Source organism: Anser brachyrhynchus (assembly GCF_964034855.1).
Source record: "Anser brachyrhynchus genome assembly, chromosome: 3".
In the NCBI taxonomy this organism is placed as follows: Eukaryota; Metazoa; Chordata; class Aves; order Anseriformes; family Anatidae; genus Anser; species Anser brachyrhynchus.
The window spans coordinates 116,235,312-116,254,987 of NC_137696.1; the positions used below are offsets into that span (position 1 = coordinate 116,235,312).

The 19,676-nt window shown below is 42.2% G+C and overlaps 1 protein-coding gene across 7 annotated transcripts in view; it reads right to left on the reverse strand.

Moving 5' to 3' along the window:
- The window catches only part of PUM2 (pumilio RNA binding family member 2), a 70,381-nt gene extending 51,206 nt beyond the window's left edge, over nt 1-19,175 (reverse strand). For 4 of the 7 annotated variants that reach the window (XM_080584913.1, XM_080584912.1, XM_080584910.1 and 1 more), the window contains exon 1: nt 18,870-19,175. Coding sequence is in view for 2 of the 7 variants with exons in the window: in XM_080584907.1 (XP_080441033.1) it covers nt 18,561-18,659 (99 nt within the window). In the remaining 5 variants the exon portion in view is untranslated. Of the gene's footprint in view, nt 1-18,560; nt 18,766-18,869 lie in introns of those variants that run through there. The other 3 variants (XM_080584914.1, XM_080584907.1, XM_080584911.1) reach the window with 3 other exon arrangements.
- Between the last annotated feature and the right edge of the window lie 501 nt (nt 19,176-19,676).

Here is a 19,676-nt window from a genome sequence, read left to right on the forward strand (position 1 = left end):
TAATGGAACCATGTTTTGTATCTACGTTAATTACAAACTGCTAAATATTTAGCGTAACATTTTAAGAAAACAAGGCATTTGTTTGACTAAAACAGCCTTTGGCTAGATGCATCTACTCATACCTCTTTGAAGCAACAAAGAGCCAAAAGCTCGCTCAATACCAAGCTGCCCAGCAGAAGTTTATGCTCCTGAGTTAAACATCTACAGGCACAGTGCATTTTGAAAATAAGTATTATTTTCTGAGCAACATATACGACAGTAACACAACTGCAGACTTGCCTAAATACTCCAAAGTGAATTACAAGACAGCTTAAAGAAGCAGTCTAAGAAAACAACATCATTAGGCGTTTCAGAAAAAACACTTAGGCAACCTATTTTAAGTTCTAACACACATCCACACATTAAAAATCTCAAAAGGACAGTATTTTCCCCAGTATGTACTTGACGATTTTCGTTTCATTAGTGTCCTAAAAACCCACTGAAAATTTCCACAAGCAAACGAATTAATTCTTTAATCTGTATATTTTAGGTTTCTGAACTGATACTCTGAGATCTAGATGTTTACTTTTGCACTCCATGACCCTTCACACATTCGGATACTCTAACAAAAGGAAATTTACTGTCAGTTTAGTTGCCCCACATCAGCCATCACTGCGTGTTACTGTTCCTTAGAGCAGAAGTTTGAGAAGCATCCCTACCAGTGACAGTGAAAAAAATGAATCTACAATATCGAGGTAGTATTTTTGTAGCACATAGTGAGAAACATGCTGCAAGAGCACTTCCTGACCCACTGAAAATGCAAGGCACAAAAGTGTGGGGTGACCCCAACACCTGACGTGTATACACAACCACCAGTGGCTGGGTAACCCTCTGCTTCCTTGCTTGCTTTTCTTGTTTGTCAGTAGGGGCACCAGGAATCTGGAATCACGCAGGCTGAAGAAGGGAACTTCCTAAATTCCTACAAACAGCAATAAATAAATAAACAAACAAATAAAATATATATATGTATCAATATGCTGGATGACATCCCACAAGACACTGGCACAGCTGCCAATTACAGATCCATTTCCCAGTCCTCTACCAACAGAGAGTAAAAACCAAGTCCAGCAGGACACCGCCTCCACCAAGAGAGGCAGAGGAAAACGAAGCACATCTTTCCACCTCCTTCGGTCCATTTGGTGGTTACGCTGGCCCTGTGAGATTCAGAAACCTTGGGTTCTGTTCCTGGCTGTGAAATGAAATGTGCTCTAGGAAACCTGCAATACCACTCGTTCCCCACAAACAAGCCTTCTGTCATGTAACAAACTTATCTCTTCCTTGCACAGGCTTTTACGCCTCTTTCCACCCAACCAGCACAAGTTTTGCTCAGTGGCACAAATTTTCCTCAACTACCGTCAGATGTCCTCAAACTCAGGACTTTAATCCCCACAGTCACCCACAGGCAGAAGTACCAGCCTCACAAATTAATAATAACGCGGCTGTGAAACCAGAACTTGCAACTGTTCCTAACAGTCACTGTTTGCTCCATTTGAAGTGATATGTTCCTACATGCCTTGAAATACAAGCCAAATATCTTGGCAGATTTCTCAATGAAGTCTTAATTATGTAAAAAATTAACCTCTCCAAAGAGTTTCTAGGGAAGGTAACAGGAAGACAAATATTACAGAATTCTGTAAAATAAAAATCTGAAGTTGCTTAAATGTTTAGGTATAATTTACCCGACAGCTTCAACAAGGAAAGAAAAAAAAAACCATAAAAACTTGTGCAGTGAGAGTTTTTGTGAACAGGAAATTTATTTTAATTTATTAAAATAATATTTACCCACACATTATTTAGATGCTTATTTTATTATTTAAATGAGCTACAAGGAAAGGCAATTCTTCCCCCCCCAAAAAGGGGGGGGGGGGGGGGGGCTGACTGAACTCTACTCTTTATAAATCAACTGAAAAACTTTCATACACAAAAATTTACAGGTTTATCTTCAGCAATAAACAGTTATGGTTAAGGTGAGACTCTTAACCTTCCCCCTACTGCACTGTTATGTTATTCAGCATCTCTAACCCCACTGCAGAAATATTCCACACACAAAAAGGGAAGCCGCTAAATCCATTCAGGTTTGAAAACTAAGCTGTGAAACAAAGCCTGAATTGCAGTTGTCTAAACATGCTCGTTATTTAATTGATGCTGATTACTTAATGTATGCACATTGCAAAACTGCTTTTTTCTCATTTTAAAAACCTGCACTTTTCTTGTTAAGCTAGTCAAGTAGCATCACCTTGCCGTAACACGGTGGTAGGTGACACCGGTAAGGTAACAGGAATTGAGGAACTCATGAGGGATTTCCACCCATTAGTATTTTATTCTGTACTGAAAAGCTTTGTCAGTGAGTATTAATACTATACAGCTACTGCTATCAGGAAGCGTGACATGGAAATGATGCACTGCTATTTTAAGACACCAACCTTCGTGACTTCATAATTAGCTTTTATTCAAAAAGTTAAAAAACTGACAAAAATTTCTGTGCTCGGTAGGTTATATGCTACGCAAAGGCATGAAATTTGCCTTTTCTGAAAATGAAAACTTTGTACAGAAAAAATCATCTACACACAAACAGGAACTAGGGACAATTTATATATAGTAATGATTAATTAAATATACATCTACTACATTCTAACAGAGTCAACAAGCTTTGATTCAATCTGTTAACAATTCATAAAGAATCAGAACAATTAAAATGTACATGACTAGAATCAAGTAAAAATCTCCATAAATCAGCCTTCTACACTGTAATCAAGGCTTCTTCTTTGCTAATGTATTTTTTTTACATAGCAAACAGAAAAGTGAATATAATTTAGATATCATAGAATCGGAAACAGGGAAAAAGTGGAAAAATAATAAACAATGTACCCTGAGGAAAAAAAAAGAGAGAGGTCATTTCTCCAGCAGGTAAGAGGGAACCAGGGAACAGCAGAAGTTGGATCCGTGCTGGGTTTACCTGGCAGGGTTTGGTAGCGAGGGGCTGCAGGGGTGGCCTCTGTGAGAAGAGCCCAGAAGCTGCCCCATGTTAGATAAGAGCCAGTTTCAGCCGTCTCCAAAGGGGCCCACCACTGCCAAGAGCCAATAAGCGACGCTGTCTGCACCTCTGTGAGAGAAGATTTAAGAAAGGGAAAAAAAACTGCTGCATGACAGCAGCTGGGAGAGTGAGGAGTGAGACCCAGCCCTGCAGCTCCCAAGGTCAGTGCAGTAGGAGGGCAGGAGGTGCTCCAGGCACGCAGCAGCAGTTCCCCTGCGGCCTGTGGAGAGGCCCCTGGTGGAGCAGGCTGTCCCCCTGCAGCCCATGGGTCCCACACGGAGCAGATCTCCACGCTGCAGCCCGTGGAGGAGCCCCCGGTGGAGCAGGTGGATGTGGCCTGGAGGAGGCTGCAGCCCACGGAGAGCCCCCGCAGGAGCAGGCCCCGGGCCGGAGCTGCAGCCCGTGGAGAGGAGCCCACGCAGGAGCAGGGGGTCTGGGGGGAGCTGCCGCCCGTGGGGGCCCCGTGCTGGAGCAGTTTGCTCCTGGGGGATGGACCCCGTGGGACGGAGCCGTGTGGGAGCAGTTCTTGAAGAGCTGCTGCCTGTGGGCAGCCCCCGCAGGCTCAGTTCGGGAAGGACGGCATCCCGTGGGAGGGACCCCACGGGGAGCAGGGGCAGAGAGGGACTGTGAAGGAGCAGCAGCGATGAAGTGCCAAGGACTGACCACAGCCCCTATTCCCCATTCCCCTGCCCTGCTCGGGAGGTGGAGGTAGAAGAGGGTGGATGGGGGGAAGGTGGTTATAGTTTCTCACTACTCTAGTCTCTTAGTGATCAGGAATCAATTTTATTAATCTCCCCATGCTGAGTCTGTTCTGTCCATGATGGCACTTGGTGAGTGATCTCCCTGTCCTTATCTCAACCCATGAGCTTTCTGTCACCGTATTTTTCACCCATGTTCTTTTGAGGAGGGGGAGTGAGAGAGCAGCATGGTGCAACTTGTCTGCCCATCAAGGTGAAACCACCACATCTTCTCAAAGTGATTACTAAAGCCAGAGACGAAGAAATGGAAGTGCCTAATTCTTTAGCCAGCGAGTTGAATCACACTAGTACAAAGAAATTCACAATTTTTAAACTTCTCACTCCCCTATGTAAGCACGGACACCTAGCTGCTTGAAGGATAGCTGCTGCTAGAACACACAACTCCCCTGCATCGCCACCATAAAACATCAGTGAAAAAAACAAAGTTTCAAATGTATGTCAGTCAGCACCAACATCTACCTTCGTTCTTCAAGGCGCTACTCTCTGCGTAACATCAATGACAGCGGAGAAGGTTATGCAGAGAACACTAAAGCGTGCTTGTCCCAACGCATTTTAAAATAATTACTATAGGGAAGAGTATGTGTCTTCTACTTTATCTGCCTACAGCAATGGAATGGACACACAGAAATGGCTGTTATCAATTTTTTCAGCTGTTTGCTAAGGATGTTCTCTTTCGACAACACGCATTTTGAAATTAGCCATAGATTTCTACAATTGCCTAAAAGCCGAAAAAACAGCCAACTGTACAAAAACCTACAAAGAGACTACTTCTAATTCAATAAGCCTCATTTCTAATTCAGTAAGAGCAGCAGCTTAGCCTTGGACATTAATATCCCATTAAACGTTAGCCAGCATAGTCCTTCAAAGGAACTTAAAAAAAAAAAAAAGTCTCCAATAACACCGCAGACTGATGACAATTAAGCTACTGGAAATAAAGTAGGCTATTTACAATTCAAATGAAAATAATAAAAGGTTTGTAACAAAAATGAGTTCAAAGATTGGCATTAATACATCTGCGTAACAATAGATTAAAAGCCAAATTCTTCAATCTTTTCAGTTAGAAAACCAAAAATTTAAGCGCACTTGTCTATGAAGGTAGCTATCAGCACGTAAACAACAGAACTTACAAGTAGAGAGAAGCAACAACTGTGGGGGAAAAGACAAGCCCCCAAACAAACGTGTATTACCAACACTATGAATAACCATCTATCAAATTAAAGGAGATCTTATGTGTTATGTGCTACCTCCCTCCTTCCCTTCACATACTTACCCACCACTATGCTTCTTGAATTCCAACCTCCTGTCTTCGCTAAAGTGAAAAAGCTTTCACATAAATCTTCACAAAGACACATAAGCATCCCGATTACCCTGACTTTACTGAAAACTACCAAAGCAAAGTAGTTCAAAAAACAGAAGGCAGCACCTCCGTGCAATAAAGCAGTGTTACACATTTTCATAAGCCCTGGTTTTAATCACACGAAAACAGAAAGCTAAATACATTCTACATCAGCGGGTAAGAACTTGTATTTGAAAAATAATTAACAATGACCCCAATTTAAAATATTTTTATTTCTCGACAACTTGAACAACAAGATATTGAATTAGAAAATACGAAGAAATACATCATAATTGCAGAAAGCCTGAATGACTACTTGCAGCCATTTTTTCCAAAACTAACTGGCTCCCACCAGCTCATCCTGGGTGTCTACACAAACTCCCCTAGAGTTCCTCCCAAAAGTATTAGCTCTGGAATAAAACTCCACTATTGGACAGCAATCAGGTCTGGAACCAGGCTCAGGCATACACCCGCCTAGAACCAGGAGCACATGCGAATAAATGCAAAGAAACCTCAACCAGCTCCAGCAGCAGTTTGGGGTCTGTGCATCCCATTGTGTCAGTCTCCAAGGCGCATGAACGTGTCTGCTGCTTGCAGCCCACGTTCTCCACGTCATCTCCAGAAGCAGCACTACCATTCAGATTTATGCTGCTGTCAGTAATTCCTCACAGACCCGAAACGATTCTGCACAGAACTACTGCTGTACTAGTATAAAGGATAATTTATCTGTATGTAAATCAAAGAATGCTGAGATGACTGCGTGCCATTTGTTTTGCTGGAGTACCGTATCAGACTCACTACAGTAATTACTGAACAAGAAAGCATAAAGGGCTCTGCTTCAAAAAGCTTTCAGTCTAAGTATAAGGCAAGTTACAAAGACTGATACAAGAAACTGAATTGGTAAAGTAAGAATAAAGTAACCATTCACACTAAGACACTTAACAGTGCACAAGTGCCAGGTATTCGGAGGCATCAGGGCAGGCAAAAGGTTGAGGTATGTCAGAAAGCACAAACAAATTCAAAAAAAAGTACAAGCACACTTGTGAATGTACTTACAGTAATAGATGCAACCGGTACTGAAATTCACAAAGAGGAGGTAGCAGTTCACAGGTTGACAGCATCTGAGACAGTATGCAGATGTGGGGACTGGCCGAGTAACTCAGAGCTGAAACTATCAGCTGTGGTTCGAAACGGTGAACAGGGTATGTAGGAAGTATGCAGATGCATCAGAACAGCGAACATGACTGGAAGGAATGATTCAGTAAAGGTCTCTGAAGAACACCTTACATGCAATGAACTTGTTTGTACAAGGCAGAATGTGACTGCAATTGCTCTCCTCAGAATCACAGAAAATCCCGAGTTGGAAGGGACCCACAAGGATCAGAGTCCAACTCCTGGCTCCGCACAGGACCACCCAAATATCAGACCAAGTGTCTGAAAGTGCTGTCCAAACACTTCCTGAACTCCAGGAGGCTCAGTGCTGCGACCACTGCCCTGGGGATCCTGTGCCAATGGCCGACCACCCTTTGGTTGAAGAACCTTCCCCGAATATCCAGCCTGACCCTCCCCTGTCGCAGTTCTGTACCGTTCCCTTGGGTCATTGTCCCGACCATTAAGACAGCTATTCCACGTGCTATGTGCTCAAAACTGATAAACACAAATCAGGTATCTGCAGAATTCATAGCTAGAGAGTGTTTCCTCTCTCTAGATAAAGAAACATATTACAGACAAGTTCCCAATGCTTTTTGGTCTGTTAAATTACATGAAAACACCTTGCAGCACGCCAAAAAATACACTGTTTTACCTAGTTCTGATGAAAGAGATGGGAACAACAGTTACCTCTTTCCGGCTATGAAAGTTAAGTCTGCTGCCAGAACTGTGGCAGTCTCAAGCACGTAATACAGTGATTTTTCAAAAATGCACAGTGCAAGACGTTTTTTTTAGTGCACAAGAAGTCACCACCTTAAAATTCACCCCAAAAAACCTTGGGGGACTTCCTGCAAATTATACAGCACTAGTACGATGAAAAATGTCATGAACTTATTAAACAAGTTTTAACAGGGCATACGTTTTCCAAAAGAGGAATCAAACACCCTCACCTGAGCTCTCTGTTAACCAAAACAAAAAAATCTTTCTAACATTTCTCTTCGTAATTTGTGGGGTTTGAAAAGTTTTGCTAGTTTGCAAATTTGAAAAGCTGCTTAAAACAGTAATTTGACATTCATTAACTGGGTTTCTAGTTAAGTGGAGGAAAATGCTCCTGTGATTAAATAAAGAAAATAGCAAAATATAATTAAAAATGCTGAAAACCACCAAAAGACAACACTTGTAACAAGGTTATTACAGAACCTGTGAGGCAGAAACAGAAATGAACCATCTCCAACACAGCTTCAGATTGATGTAAACTTGACCGGGAGAAGGAAGCATCAATCATCTAGCACAAAACTTACGCTTTTGGCAGGACTCTATTTACGTGCTGCATAGTTGCTTAGCACCTGAAAGTCTTAACTATCTGTTTATGAAAGCTACTTTGAAAAAAAAATAAAATTTATTTAACAACTGAAACTATTTTTAAACTAAATTAAAGGTGCAAAGTTAGGAAATAAAAAAAAAAATACGGTGTGCAAGCTCACTCAGATTTCTAGGGATGGTTTTACGTGGGTTCTACAAAAGGAAGAACTAATGATTCAGGAAACGCGACTCCCACTCTAAGGTGAGAAAACAGATTTTGTTGTTCCCAATTTGAGCGATGAGACGACGATCGTTGTTCCAAGGGATGGCTACGTGGATGTGAGATCTCATACGGGAAAAATATCTCCCCATTTCCACTGCACAAATGTATGTGCGTATCTTATTTGAATGTCAAAAACAATTTTATTGTTTAAATCGAAGGCAAAGTTTTTGCTAGGAATTGTCCATTTGCTCCTGGAGGCAACAACGTTAAAACATTTGCACATTTTATTAGTTTAATAACATCCACGCATTTCCTTGTAGCTAAATTAATTCAAACAGATCCTCGTGAAGTCATTCTCAATACTTGTAAAAACTGATACACAGTTTCTCCTCCATACCATGAGTGCAAAAAAGCTCTGGAACTTAGTAAGACACTTCTTTGCTCTATTACCCCCTCCCACCCCAAAAAGGATTTTTTGTCAGCAGCCATTCACAGAACTTCTCCAGAAACCTATAAATTCTACCAGAAATGAGTTACAGCAACTGAAGCCTAACTGAAGCTTTGGGCAAAGATGCAATTTATATTCTTTTGTTTACAGCGCTGTTATCCTTAGGAAGCTCCAAAAAAGCTGCTACAATCACGGCATTTCTCTTCTGCTTCACCAGGATCTGACAAAGAGGCTCTGGCAGACCTAGCTGCAAGACTTGAATGTTTTCACCAACAGTTCCTACCCTTCCCCTCTACTAGGACAAAGAGAACAGAAATAGCTAACCTCGTCTTCAAATTCATAACTCCATTTAAATAAGTTGACGAACTTCTTATTGGTATGAGGGAGTAGTAGATAGGGCAGACAGGGAGGAATACAGAATGAACAGCATGGACAGCATCCCCCTGCTGTACCTCTCTGCTTCAGCATGTGCAAGAACATATGCAAGTGCTCTGACATCCAAGCAAAGATACCCTGAACTTCCCAAAACCCTCATCTGTGTAAAACCAAACATTACCAATTGACTGCTGATCACTAAGCCTCAAAAATTCACACAGAACTGACGTGAATTAATGATGATCAGTAACCTACCTGCAGCCCTACGGGGATGTTAATGAAAGGATGATGCCACAGCAGACAGTGGTCTTCCTCAGATATGGCACCAGCAAAGAATCTGATGCACATTTTTGTTCTTAAGGGAGGGAGAGAAAAGGCAAAAACCCAACTGAGGCAGTTTTTTATACTTAGCTTATTATCCTTTATAACTATTTCCGATATTAAATATTCTAAAGGAAGATGAATGAAACCCAGGTACAGTTAGTTCTAGACTGAGAAATTTGTGCTTAATCCTGTCATTCACTGAACAGACGTGCTCCCTTCTGGTTTATTTTAAGGGGTAACAACGGAGGCCACCTGACTCAAATTACAGTTTGGGATTTGTCATCTTGGATCACGGACTTGTGCATGCGTTACGTTTCAGCTAACCAATGCCAAAAGACTTTTGGATATCGTCTCTCATGCAAGCGAGTGCTTCTCCAGCCTTGCCCTCCCTTATGATGCCAATTATTCTGCACAGCCCTCCCCTCTGGCGAGTAGTTCAACTCTTCCCAAATGAAGTTTTCGCCATGCGAGTAACTGTTGTCCATCACTTTAATTTCCTGTTGCTACAGCTGAGGCAACCTTAGAAAAACACAGAATACAAGCGTTAACAACATCACACGTTCATGTGACTGTTACTCTGAAGCCTTCTATGAGCCAATTATATCAGCCTCCAGGCAGAGTGGCTACTTAATTTAAGACACTGGGTCAAACAAGTTTTCACATCAAAGATTTTTCCAACTCAACTGAGAGGTAAATTCCATTCAACTGTGGTGTGTTTGAACTTCCTTGCTCTTCTCTTAAATGTGAGCGGCACCTCAAGTTTTTCCACCATGGTCTTCATGATGAAGGGGCAACCCTGGCTATACGTACAGACTGGGCGACGAGACGCTGGAGAGCAGCCCCGCAGAGAGGGATCTGGGGGTTGTGGTTGACAGCAAGCTGAATATGAGCCAGCAGTGTGCCCTGGCAGCCAGGAGGGCCAACCGTATCCTGGGGTGCATCAAGCACGGCATTGCTAGTCGGTCGAGGGAGGTGATTGTCCTGCTCTGCGCTGGTGTGGCCTCACCTCGAGTACTGTGTGCAGTTCTGGGCACCACAGTACAAAAAGGGCATTAAACTGTTGGAGAGTGTCCAGAGGAGGGCGACGAAGATGGTGAAGGGCCTAGAGGGGAAGACATAAGAGGAGCGTCTGAGGTCACTGGGCCTGTTCAGCCTGGAGAAGAGGAGGCTGAGGGGGGACCTCATCACAGTCTACAGCTTCCTCACGAGGGGGAGCGGAGGGGCAAGCACCGGCCTATTCTCTTTAGTCACCAGCAAATGGACCCGCAGGAATGGTGTCAAGCTGAAACAGGGGAGGTTTAGGCTAGACATCAGGAAGAGGTTCTTCACTGAGAGGGTTGTCACGCACTGGAACAGGCTCCCCAGGGAAGCGGTCATTGCACCAAGCCTGTTGGAGTTTAAGAAGTGTTTGGACTGTGCTCTCAGACATATGGTCTGAATTTTTGGGTAGACCTGTGTGGTGCCAGGAGTTGGACTCGATGATCCTTGGTGGGTCCCTTCCAACTCAGCATATTCTATGATTCTATGATTTCCAGAGCAGCACGCATTAAGCTGCCAGTACTGCCACAGAACTGCAGGACCATCCAATCCACTTGATGCTTCCTCATGCTATCAAGGCCTCCAATGCTACAGTTTGTTCATATGAACTGCTTTCCAACAATTGACACTTCACTGATAATTACCATAGTTCATTTCTAAATAATCCCTTACAAAAGGACACTGACAAGCAATTTTTCAGTCTTAACAGCAGCAAAAATTAAATAGCCTACTAGACAAATAATTATCTTTATTATGTTGTCTTGCCTTATGCTTAATAAGATGTTCAGATCTTTCGCAGACATTTCAGATGGCTTTCAAGAAAACAAAATAAGGTTTCTCTAGTCTTCCCAGGAATGAATTGAGCATGTTTATTAAGTTATTATTCTGACTTAGAACAGACTTCTTCACTTCCTTAACACTTCAACTAATTCGAAGATTCTTCAAATTCCATCGGTGATTCCAATCAAGTTGATGTTCCTCTTAAAAACAAACTGCGCACAACTGTATTGACTCACTTCTCCGTACCACTCAGTCAGTCAAAAGTCTCAGGTATCTTCTATTATGGAAGAGAACACAAGGCTTTTCCACGTTCTGTGTTTACTTTATCCTCCTTCTAAGGCCTCGGGCTTATGCGTGTTTCTTGCCATAAGAGTTATAAGGTTTCACATCACCATAAGAATTTTTCATATATTATAAATAAGGATTGCTTTATTTTTACTTGAAAAAAAATCCCTGCTGAAATTGCTAACTTCCATTTTGTATTTTACTTTCTATACAGTTTAAGTTCTTACTGGAAGCAGTGGAGCTAGAGCTCTGCTGTCTTACAAAAAATGGTTCAGTCTTGCTATTTATATCTAAAAAGCATTTTTAAAATTGTTTTGGCAGTCTCACATGCTGTGACTTCACTAAAATGTGCTAAAACTATGTCAAATCCACAGTTTTAAGATATGCTTAGATAATGTATGTTGAATAAAAGATTTCAGTGTCTTCATTTCTACTTACTTAGAACAACTGTTATCTACTACACTTATTTCTATTAATGTTCTTTGCAATCTCTCTCCAAATGCATCAGAAAAAATTATCTCCATATATTCATCAGAGATCTTATCTACCCAATGCTTAGAGAACAATAGTGACTAGTTGAGTTCCTACCAGTCTGCATAAATTAAGGTTTTAGAAAACCCACTTGATCCAGTGCTTCTAAACTCAAGAGTTGCCTCTTTAAAGTAAATAAATAAATGCAGTAACTTCTCTCTTAACAAAAATCCCCTAAAGCACTGGCACACAGAGGAAGACTCAAATCAGAGAACTCAAGCGGAGAAGTCTCCTGATCTGTACGTGATTTCTGCTAGTTCATGTTTCCAAGGATGAATGGGAACAGTGAAAAACAGCAGAACAGAGGCAGTATTGATTACGGCAAGTTGGAAAATACTATTTTCCTACAGGTAATAATGCACAGCAGTTTTCCCCTCACCAAATTTTTATAGTGTATAAAATTATGAAAGCGCTACAAAAAATAAGAGTAGTTCCCTTGAATCTCTCACCCAAGTTACCTGAAAACACACCTTATGTTTATGACATTTACCTGCTAAAGGAATGCAGAAATATTTTGATGGATCTAACCAATTATTAAACAAGGCTGTTGATTAAGATGTAGCTCTGATTCCCACTGAGGATGGAATAATTTTATCTACACAACCTATCAGCCTTGTGAAATGCTAGTGAAAATCAGCACAGCTGCCTTTGTAACAGACTGAATGTTAAAAAAAAAAAACACATTTTCACACATTCAGGAAGTATGTCCAAGTGGACAAGTAGAATATTGCAGTTTTCTGTTTAAAGAGCTGCACTACAGTTTCTGTATAAACGTAACGCAGAAGGTTATATAGCATAGAGCTGAATGTCAGGGCAAAAGATTTATTTTGCTATACTGATCGGTGAAAAAGGAAGAAAAAGAGTGGAAGAGTAAAACCAGAAAAAAAAGTCAAAAGCACCAAAGAATCAGAAAAAAAAGATTAGGGAAAAAATAAACAGACAGATACTCCTGGTTTTAAGAGCAGCACATTTTATTTACACTTGCTCCTGCGTTTACTACATGTTTGGAACACATCCCGTAAGTTCTTGTGCTTGGGAAGGTAAAACAAGTTCCTTGTGGCCCTAAGGGTGGCACATTACAAGAGTCACTGTGGAAAAACATTCCTATCTTAAGTTCAAAATCAAGTTTTTAAAGAAAAACGAGGAAGCTCTATCAATTAAACACTTGCGAGTAAGAGCTTAAAACTGGATTTTTTTTTTCCCCCCAGGTTATCATCTGCAACAGGAGTATGTTAAGTTTTGATCTACACTTAATTGTACTGCTTCTATTTCACCTCAACCAAAACTTTTTACCTGCAAGCGTAACAAGTAAGATTGTGTGCAAAATCCGTATTACTTCTCATAAAGCTGGCAAGAAGCTAGTCCCTTTTTAAACTAGAAAAATTGTTTTGCATGAATTCAGGTTTTATTTGACAGCATTCTGATGAAAACAAGGTACTCCCAGAAATATGAAATGCTTATACACATTACATGAAAGGTCCAAACTGAGCATTTGGAAATTATTTTACGCAGTTTGATTTATAACTGCTTTAACAGAAGTAACTGAGTATTTTAGACTTTGGATTGCTACAGGCTTTGAAAAGGTGGCTTAACTCACACGTATCTTTCTTAAAGATGGGGACTGAACACCAAACATCGCTGTTTCAATGTAAAACAAACAGGCTACCTACCGAACGATCTATATGAATGCTATCTCCTGTGGGCCAGCGGTGTTTCCTGGAGTAGCCACTCAGCTGCTCACCAGCCTGTCTCTGGAAGAAATACCCAACCATCCTGAGAACATCCACTGAGGACACTGGAAGCACCTGACACTGCAGTTGCAGGGATGGGGTGAGGAGTGTTTCCACCTGCACTGAGCCCTGCTGCTGCTCCAACTACCGTTCCAGCTGGGGCAACCCCTATTCCAACCCCACTTGCTTCCTGACCAGCGTTGGCACGTATCATTCCTCTGGTCTCCTGCCAGGCCACTTCATTCATGCCTAGGAGGACACATGGAACGTCATTCCACATAGAAACCTAAAAAGAAAAGGTCTTAATAATAACACAAAAGGCTTTTCTACGTATCTTTAAATGCGCAGTTCTTAGAATTAGGATTTCAACAAAAAATCCAAGCCATTCATTGTCAAAAGTTTTACTGATTTATTTAAACTTTAAATTTTAAATACCATTATCAAATTAGGCCTCTAATAATAAATAAAATACTTTTTTCAAGACAGTATATTAATATGGTAGAATTTCATATATTATAAATGGTTGCCTGCAAATTTTCTAGCCAGAAACAATCAAAATATAATTTCAGATCATAATGGCAGTAGTTTCTTTTGCATTATTACTCAGCATGATGTGTAAAACCACTAACTCTGTCATACTGTTATGTCTGATTTTATACATTTGTAGACCATGAAATGAAGTAGCACAGAAAACTAACTTCTCCACCTGAACTACATCTCGTTCTTGTATGTCAACTTCAGTTTTCCTTTCAAGTTTGGTACGCTATGTAACTAATGGACATTAAACTCCACTAACCCAGTACAGTATAATATATATTATATATTATATAGTATATTTTGGGTTTTTCATGAAACAAAAATTTCAGGCTCAGATTGAAATGAAGTTTGCCAACTCCCTTTTGAAATACTTAGTCTACTTGAAACGAGTATAAACAACAATAGCAAAAATTGCTCTCTGATGTTGGAAAAATCCTCTGCAGGTAAAAGAAAATAAAAAAAATAAATACCTCTCCCTGGACACACGATTCTCAGTCTACCATAACTGACGTATTATCAATCTTTAGTAGGTAAACGGTCTAATTTCTAAGTCAATAGGACTACAAATATAAGAAACCAGATCTCCTCTACAGTCTTAAGTAAGCACTTTCGTGGAGAAAAAAAAGGAATTACTTGAATTTTCAAGTTACAGAAATATCTCACTTTTCATGCTAAACAAGAACGTCAAGTCCAAACAATAAAAACTGACATATATAGAAAGATACTTAACCAAAATAGGACACTTAGATCTGAAGATGTAGACAAAAGGAACCACAGCCCTCTAATCCCTCTACATGTTCCTACATTTTTAATCTAGCCTTTTCGACTACTGCATATCCAATCATTAAGGGAAAGTATGTATGTGTAGATATATGATAGCAGGATGGTTTTATAATCTTGAATAAACATGGCTTTGTGAATAACAAGATCTAAAGCTACTTTGTCTTATTTGTATTGCTACAGTAGGTATTTGCTTTACTATGAAAACATGTTACTAAAATCAGTTCTGTGGCTTCTTCACACTACACAACTCATTCAGCATTCACAGAACTGAAGTTTAAGGAACTTATAATGGAGATAAACAGCAAGATGCTTAAAAAAAAGGATCAAAAAAGTAGTATTTGCTATTTCCAGCTCAAACTGCACAAGGTTAGTAGAATCCAGTGAGTCCAGCTTTGTATTTAAACAATAGGCACGTGTAAATACTCGTGAACTAAACACACGAATCCAGCTTTTTCAAAATCACTTCCCCTTTGAAGAAATTTGTTAACGAATTCCATGTAAAACTTCAGACCAGCCACACAGCATAGAATTTATACAACTAGTTTGATACCTCAGTCTTAAACTTCTTTCTCAAAATAAAAGGATGAAAACTAAAAGCAAAGTTCTCAAACACAGGTCTGACACAATCTTTTTCAATTAGGATTTACCTGCAGAAAGCTTTAAAGCATACAGACAGGCAGACCTATTACTTCTAACAGAGTTCTGCCAATTCCTCAGTGAAGTAAGAAGTAACCTATTTTAGAACTTTATGAAAAATTAAATCTGGAAACAATAAAAATTATGAAACGTACATCAGATCATTTAGATCAATGCACACAAATACATATTGTAAAATTGTGCCTGTTAAAAAGGCTGCAGATGTGGTATTAGCACAGCCTGCAGAGGACAGAGGATCATACTGCCACTCTGGAGTTTAGTGTGGGACTTGAATGCAGAAATAGATGCAGACTTGGAACTAGCAGTAATTCCAATTTCAGATTATTAGAGATACTCTTGCTGTATTTCAGAGTTTTATGCTTTTTTCTCTACTAGAAAGATGGTCATCATAACCTCTTCAGACACATTTCTTCTGTTTGTCTAGAACTGTTCCTAAATAGACGTGTTTAGAAAAAAAAAGTTAACGAATTACGAGATAGAATCTTTAAAGATATTTCTAGAGATAACACCTGGTCTTGATTTGTAAGCTAAACATTTCACATAACAGCCTGGAAAACACTAAAAGCCACAGCAGGTATTCTGAGAGGGACTTACACTCAACCTTGCCATAAAGCTTCAGCGTACAAGCCATTACTATAAAATAAATTTTATAGAACTTGTTCGAAATTACACCGAGGCAGCTAGGACTGAATCTGTTCACATGTTCTGATGCCATTTGAAACTCTTTTCTACTACGTGATGATGAAGTGCCTCCGACTTCGTTATTAGAAGCACGACATAGCTGGTATTTGTTGTTAGGGCAGGAGGAAACAAGCTGTTAAGCGAAAGCCTTCTTGTCCCTTTTCTGGGACAGGAGCCTGGGCACTGGCTTTGTGACAACACTGGAATGGTCGCATTGTGTGGAATAATCAAGACAACAGCTATGTTATGGGTGGGGGAAGTTCACATCAGATGAGGTAAGCATCTTCAACTAAATTTATTGGAGATCAGAAAGAAGATTGATAACACTCACATACCTATACACGTGACACATACAATGAAAAGTATTTATAAAGCAAGTCTGTTCTACGGCCTAGTGTGGTTTCCTTTCTAGATTTTCTATCAGAAATGTTTTTAAAGCAGGGCATTAATGCTTGCTTCACAAGAGAGCCCAACACAGAAATAACATTCAAGAGAATTTAAGGTTCTTTTTAGTGCAATGCACAGTGAAATTTTCTTTTTATACTTCTACATTCAAAAAAAAAAGGCATGAAGACATGCAAGAATTTAAACAATCTACTGGATTACTTGCCTCTGTGTATAAACACCTGGTCTAATCTTTTTGGGGTTTTAGTAACCACTGTACAAAGAAAAAAAAATGAAGTTATCAAAGAGAATGCTTTTAGAAATTCTACACATGCAGATTATTCAATACACACTCGTATCATTAAATCAAAGGGGAAAAAAATAAATCTAAAACTGAACCAGAAAATGCTGCTGAAAATCAGATCTAGTTCACAGTACTCAGCAAGCTGATGTCCTGGTAATATACTTGCCCCAAACATCTGCAATACCTTGCCCAATGAGAACACGGCAAAGAAACTCTTCCGAGAGCAAACCATGAGGAAAACACGTACCCAAAGCTTTCAGTGCACCACAAGGCTACACAACATCCCATACACACTGCCACAATACAAGAGAGCTTCTCTTTAAAACACAGGCAAGTCCAGCTTCTTCAGCCAACCGCTTCTCGCACTATGAACTCAGTCATGACATCAGATATGACCGTAATTACCTCAGCACTGTGCCAGGATCCCAAACACCAGAGAAAAACATTAAGTAGTAGAGTGATGCTACAGAAAAAAGCGACAATTTCCAGTTAACCCTGAAAAAAAACCTATACAAATAACATACTTCCCTACGTGCAATATCCACAGAATAAACCACAGAACGTGCATTATCAAGCAGTTTCTCACATGCATTTGCCTACTAACCATTCTGCTGGGACAAACTCCAAATTTTCAACTCTCTGAACACTTCAGAAAACCGCCAGGTGATTTCGTGTCATTTCTACACATGCAACCCAAGCTATACCACCACCAAATTATCACTTGCCTTTTCAGTCTAGCCTCCTTCTCCCAGCAAGCTAACACACTGTGCTCAGATTGGCACGGAGTTGTAGATCAGAGAGAGGCAGAAAATAATTCAGCTTCTCAACAAAACTGAATCTATTGTCAACACTTGGTTTTAGACCTAGACACTGCTAAATATAACAGAAAACCACGTTCTATATCTGAAAATGGTAATGTGAGGTAGTAATTATATCTTAAATGCACTCATGTTCCACAGCCCAAGATCCATACCATCGACTCACGGTAAGTAAAAAAGCCTCACCTCTCAGCTGAGACTCAACAAAGAGAATAAAAGATACACTAGGAGAAATCTCCAAGTACTCCGTTAATACGTTGCACATGAGTGACAAACAATTAGGCGATACAAAAAAGTTTTACCAATTCTCATTTGCAATGACCTATATAGCTCGTGCGCAGCTACACCACTCCGAAAGAGCATCCGAAATCCAGCTGATAAAAACCTCTTTTATCGCATCTCCCGTAAAAACACGCTGCGTGTTTTGGTGGTCAGCTATCGTGCTCCAAAGGGCGAGCCAGACGGGCATAAAGCATCCCGAATATATTCATTTTCTCTCAAGGAACTGGAGCCTGAGCTTATGAAAAACACGAAACAGAACAATGCCAAAAATCTTTGCGCAAGGACTGCCAAGGAGATTAAAAACCCGAGCTGTAAGTCGGATCCACTCGGACAGCTGGCATTTTTCTCAAGTTTTTTTTCCTTATTGTTGTCTGCGCGGCCAGGTCGGAAGAAAAATTAAACCCGAACACTTCTATCAAGCGTTTGGCCTTCTCGTTCCACCCTCAAAACGCGTTTAAAAAAACAAAAAAAAAAAGGAAAAAAAAAAACCAACAAAGCCACAAGTTTTCACCATTCCGCTTAAACAAAGCCCGCTTCACCCCAACCCCACACGATTAACGAGGGGGGGGTCCCAAAACGGCGCCCCCACGCCCCCCGGCGGGGCTCCCCCCTCACCCACACCCCCCTAATTCCTCCCCCCCAGCCTTTCCCCAACCCACCCCGGGATGGGGGCAGTTCCCCGAGGCCCCTTTTCCCCGGCAGCCCCGGAGCACGATGCCGCCCCCCCCCGCCCCCCGGCCCCTCACGGCGCTCCCTCCCCACCTCGGCGCCGCTCCCCGGCGAGGCGGGAGGACACAAAGGCGGCGAGGCGCGGGCGGCCGCCGAGCAGGCCCCGCGCCGCCCGGGGACCTGCCACAACATGGCCCCCTCCCTCCTCCTCTCCCCTCCTTTCTCTCCCCTCCTTTTCTCTCCCCTCCCTCGGCGCGCAGCCGAGGCCGGAGACAAAAGGGGGCTGGAGGAAAGGAGGGGGGCGGTGGGTTGGAAGAAGAAGGGGGGGGGGGATTGAAGGAAGGGGGGGGGTGTGAAGCAGCGCGGCCCCGGCTCTTCCACCCCTTCCCCGCGGGTACTCACGGGCTGGCTGGCGGCGCTGCTCGCTGCGATGGAGCCGGAGCGGGCCCTGGGACACCCCCGCCCTCCTTCTTCCTCCTCCTCCTCCTTCTTCTTCCTCCCTCCTCCTCCTCCTCCTCTCGGCGCCTTCTCCTTCCTGCCGCCTCCCCACCCCCCCCCTCGGCCGCGGCGAGGGGCTCACAACAACATGGCGGGAGGGCGAGCCCGGAGGGAGAGGAGGGAGAGGGACAGCGAGAGCGCGGCAAACCTCCCTCCCCCCCTTCCTCCTCCTCCTCCTCCTCCTCCTCCTCCTCCTCGCCGCCTCTCGCCCCAGCGCATGCGCTCCCCAGCACCGGGAGGGAGGCGGCGGCGGCCCCCGGCTCCTTCCGCCGCTCACGGCGCCTGCGCCGCCATCTCGCCGTCCCCTTCTCCTTCCCCTTCTCCTTCCCCTCTCTCCTCCCTCACGCCCCCCTCAGTCCCCCCCGGGCCGGGGTTTGGGGGACAAAAGGGTGGGCGAGGGGCTGAGCGGCGCCTTCCGTGGGTTTCGTCCCAAGCGCGGCGCGCGGGGCGGGTCACGTTTTGTTTGTTTGTTTTTTTTACAATAAAGAGAAACGCATGGCCGGAGTTATTAATAAAGTAGTACGCCGGTAATTGGTATGTGGTGGTGTGGGGAGGATTCGATTGTTTCCTCCCCTTGAGAGTTAAATATTGGACCTTGAATACCACGCTAATAAACACTGCTAGCAATGGGGGTTTGTCAGACACGCCGAATTCCAGCCTAAATTCTACCCATTTAGTAGCCCCAAAGAAAGGGAGGGGGCTCTGCCTGCC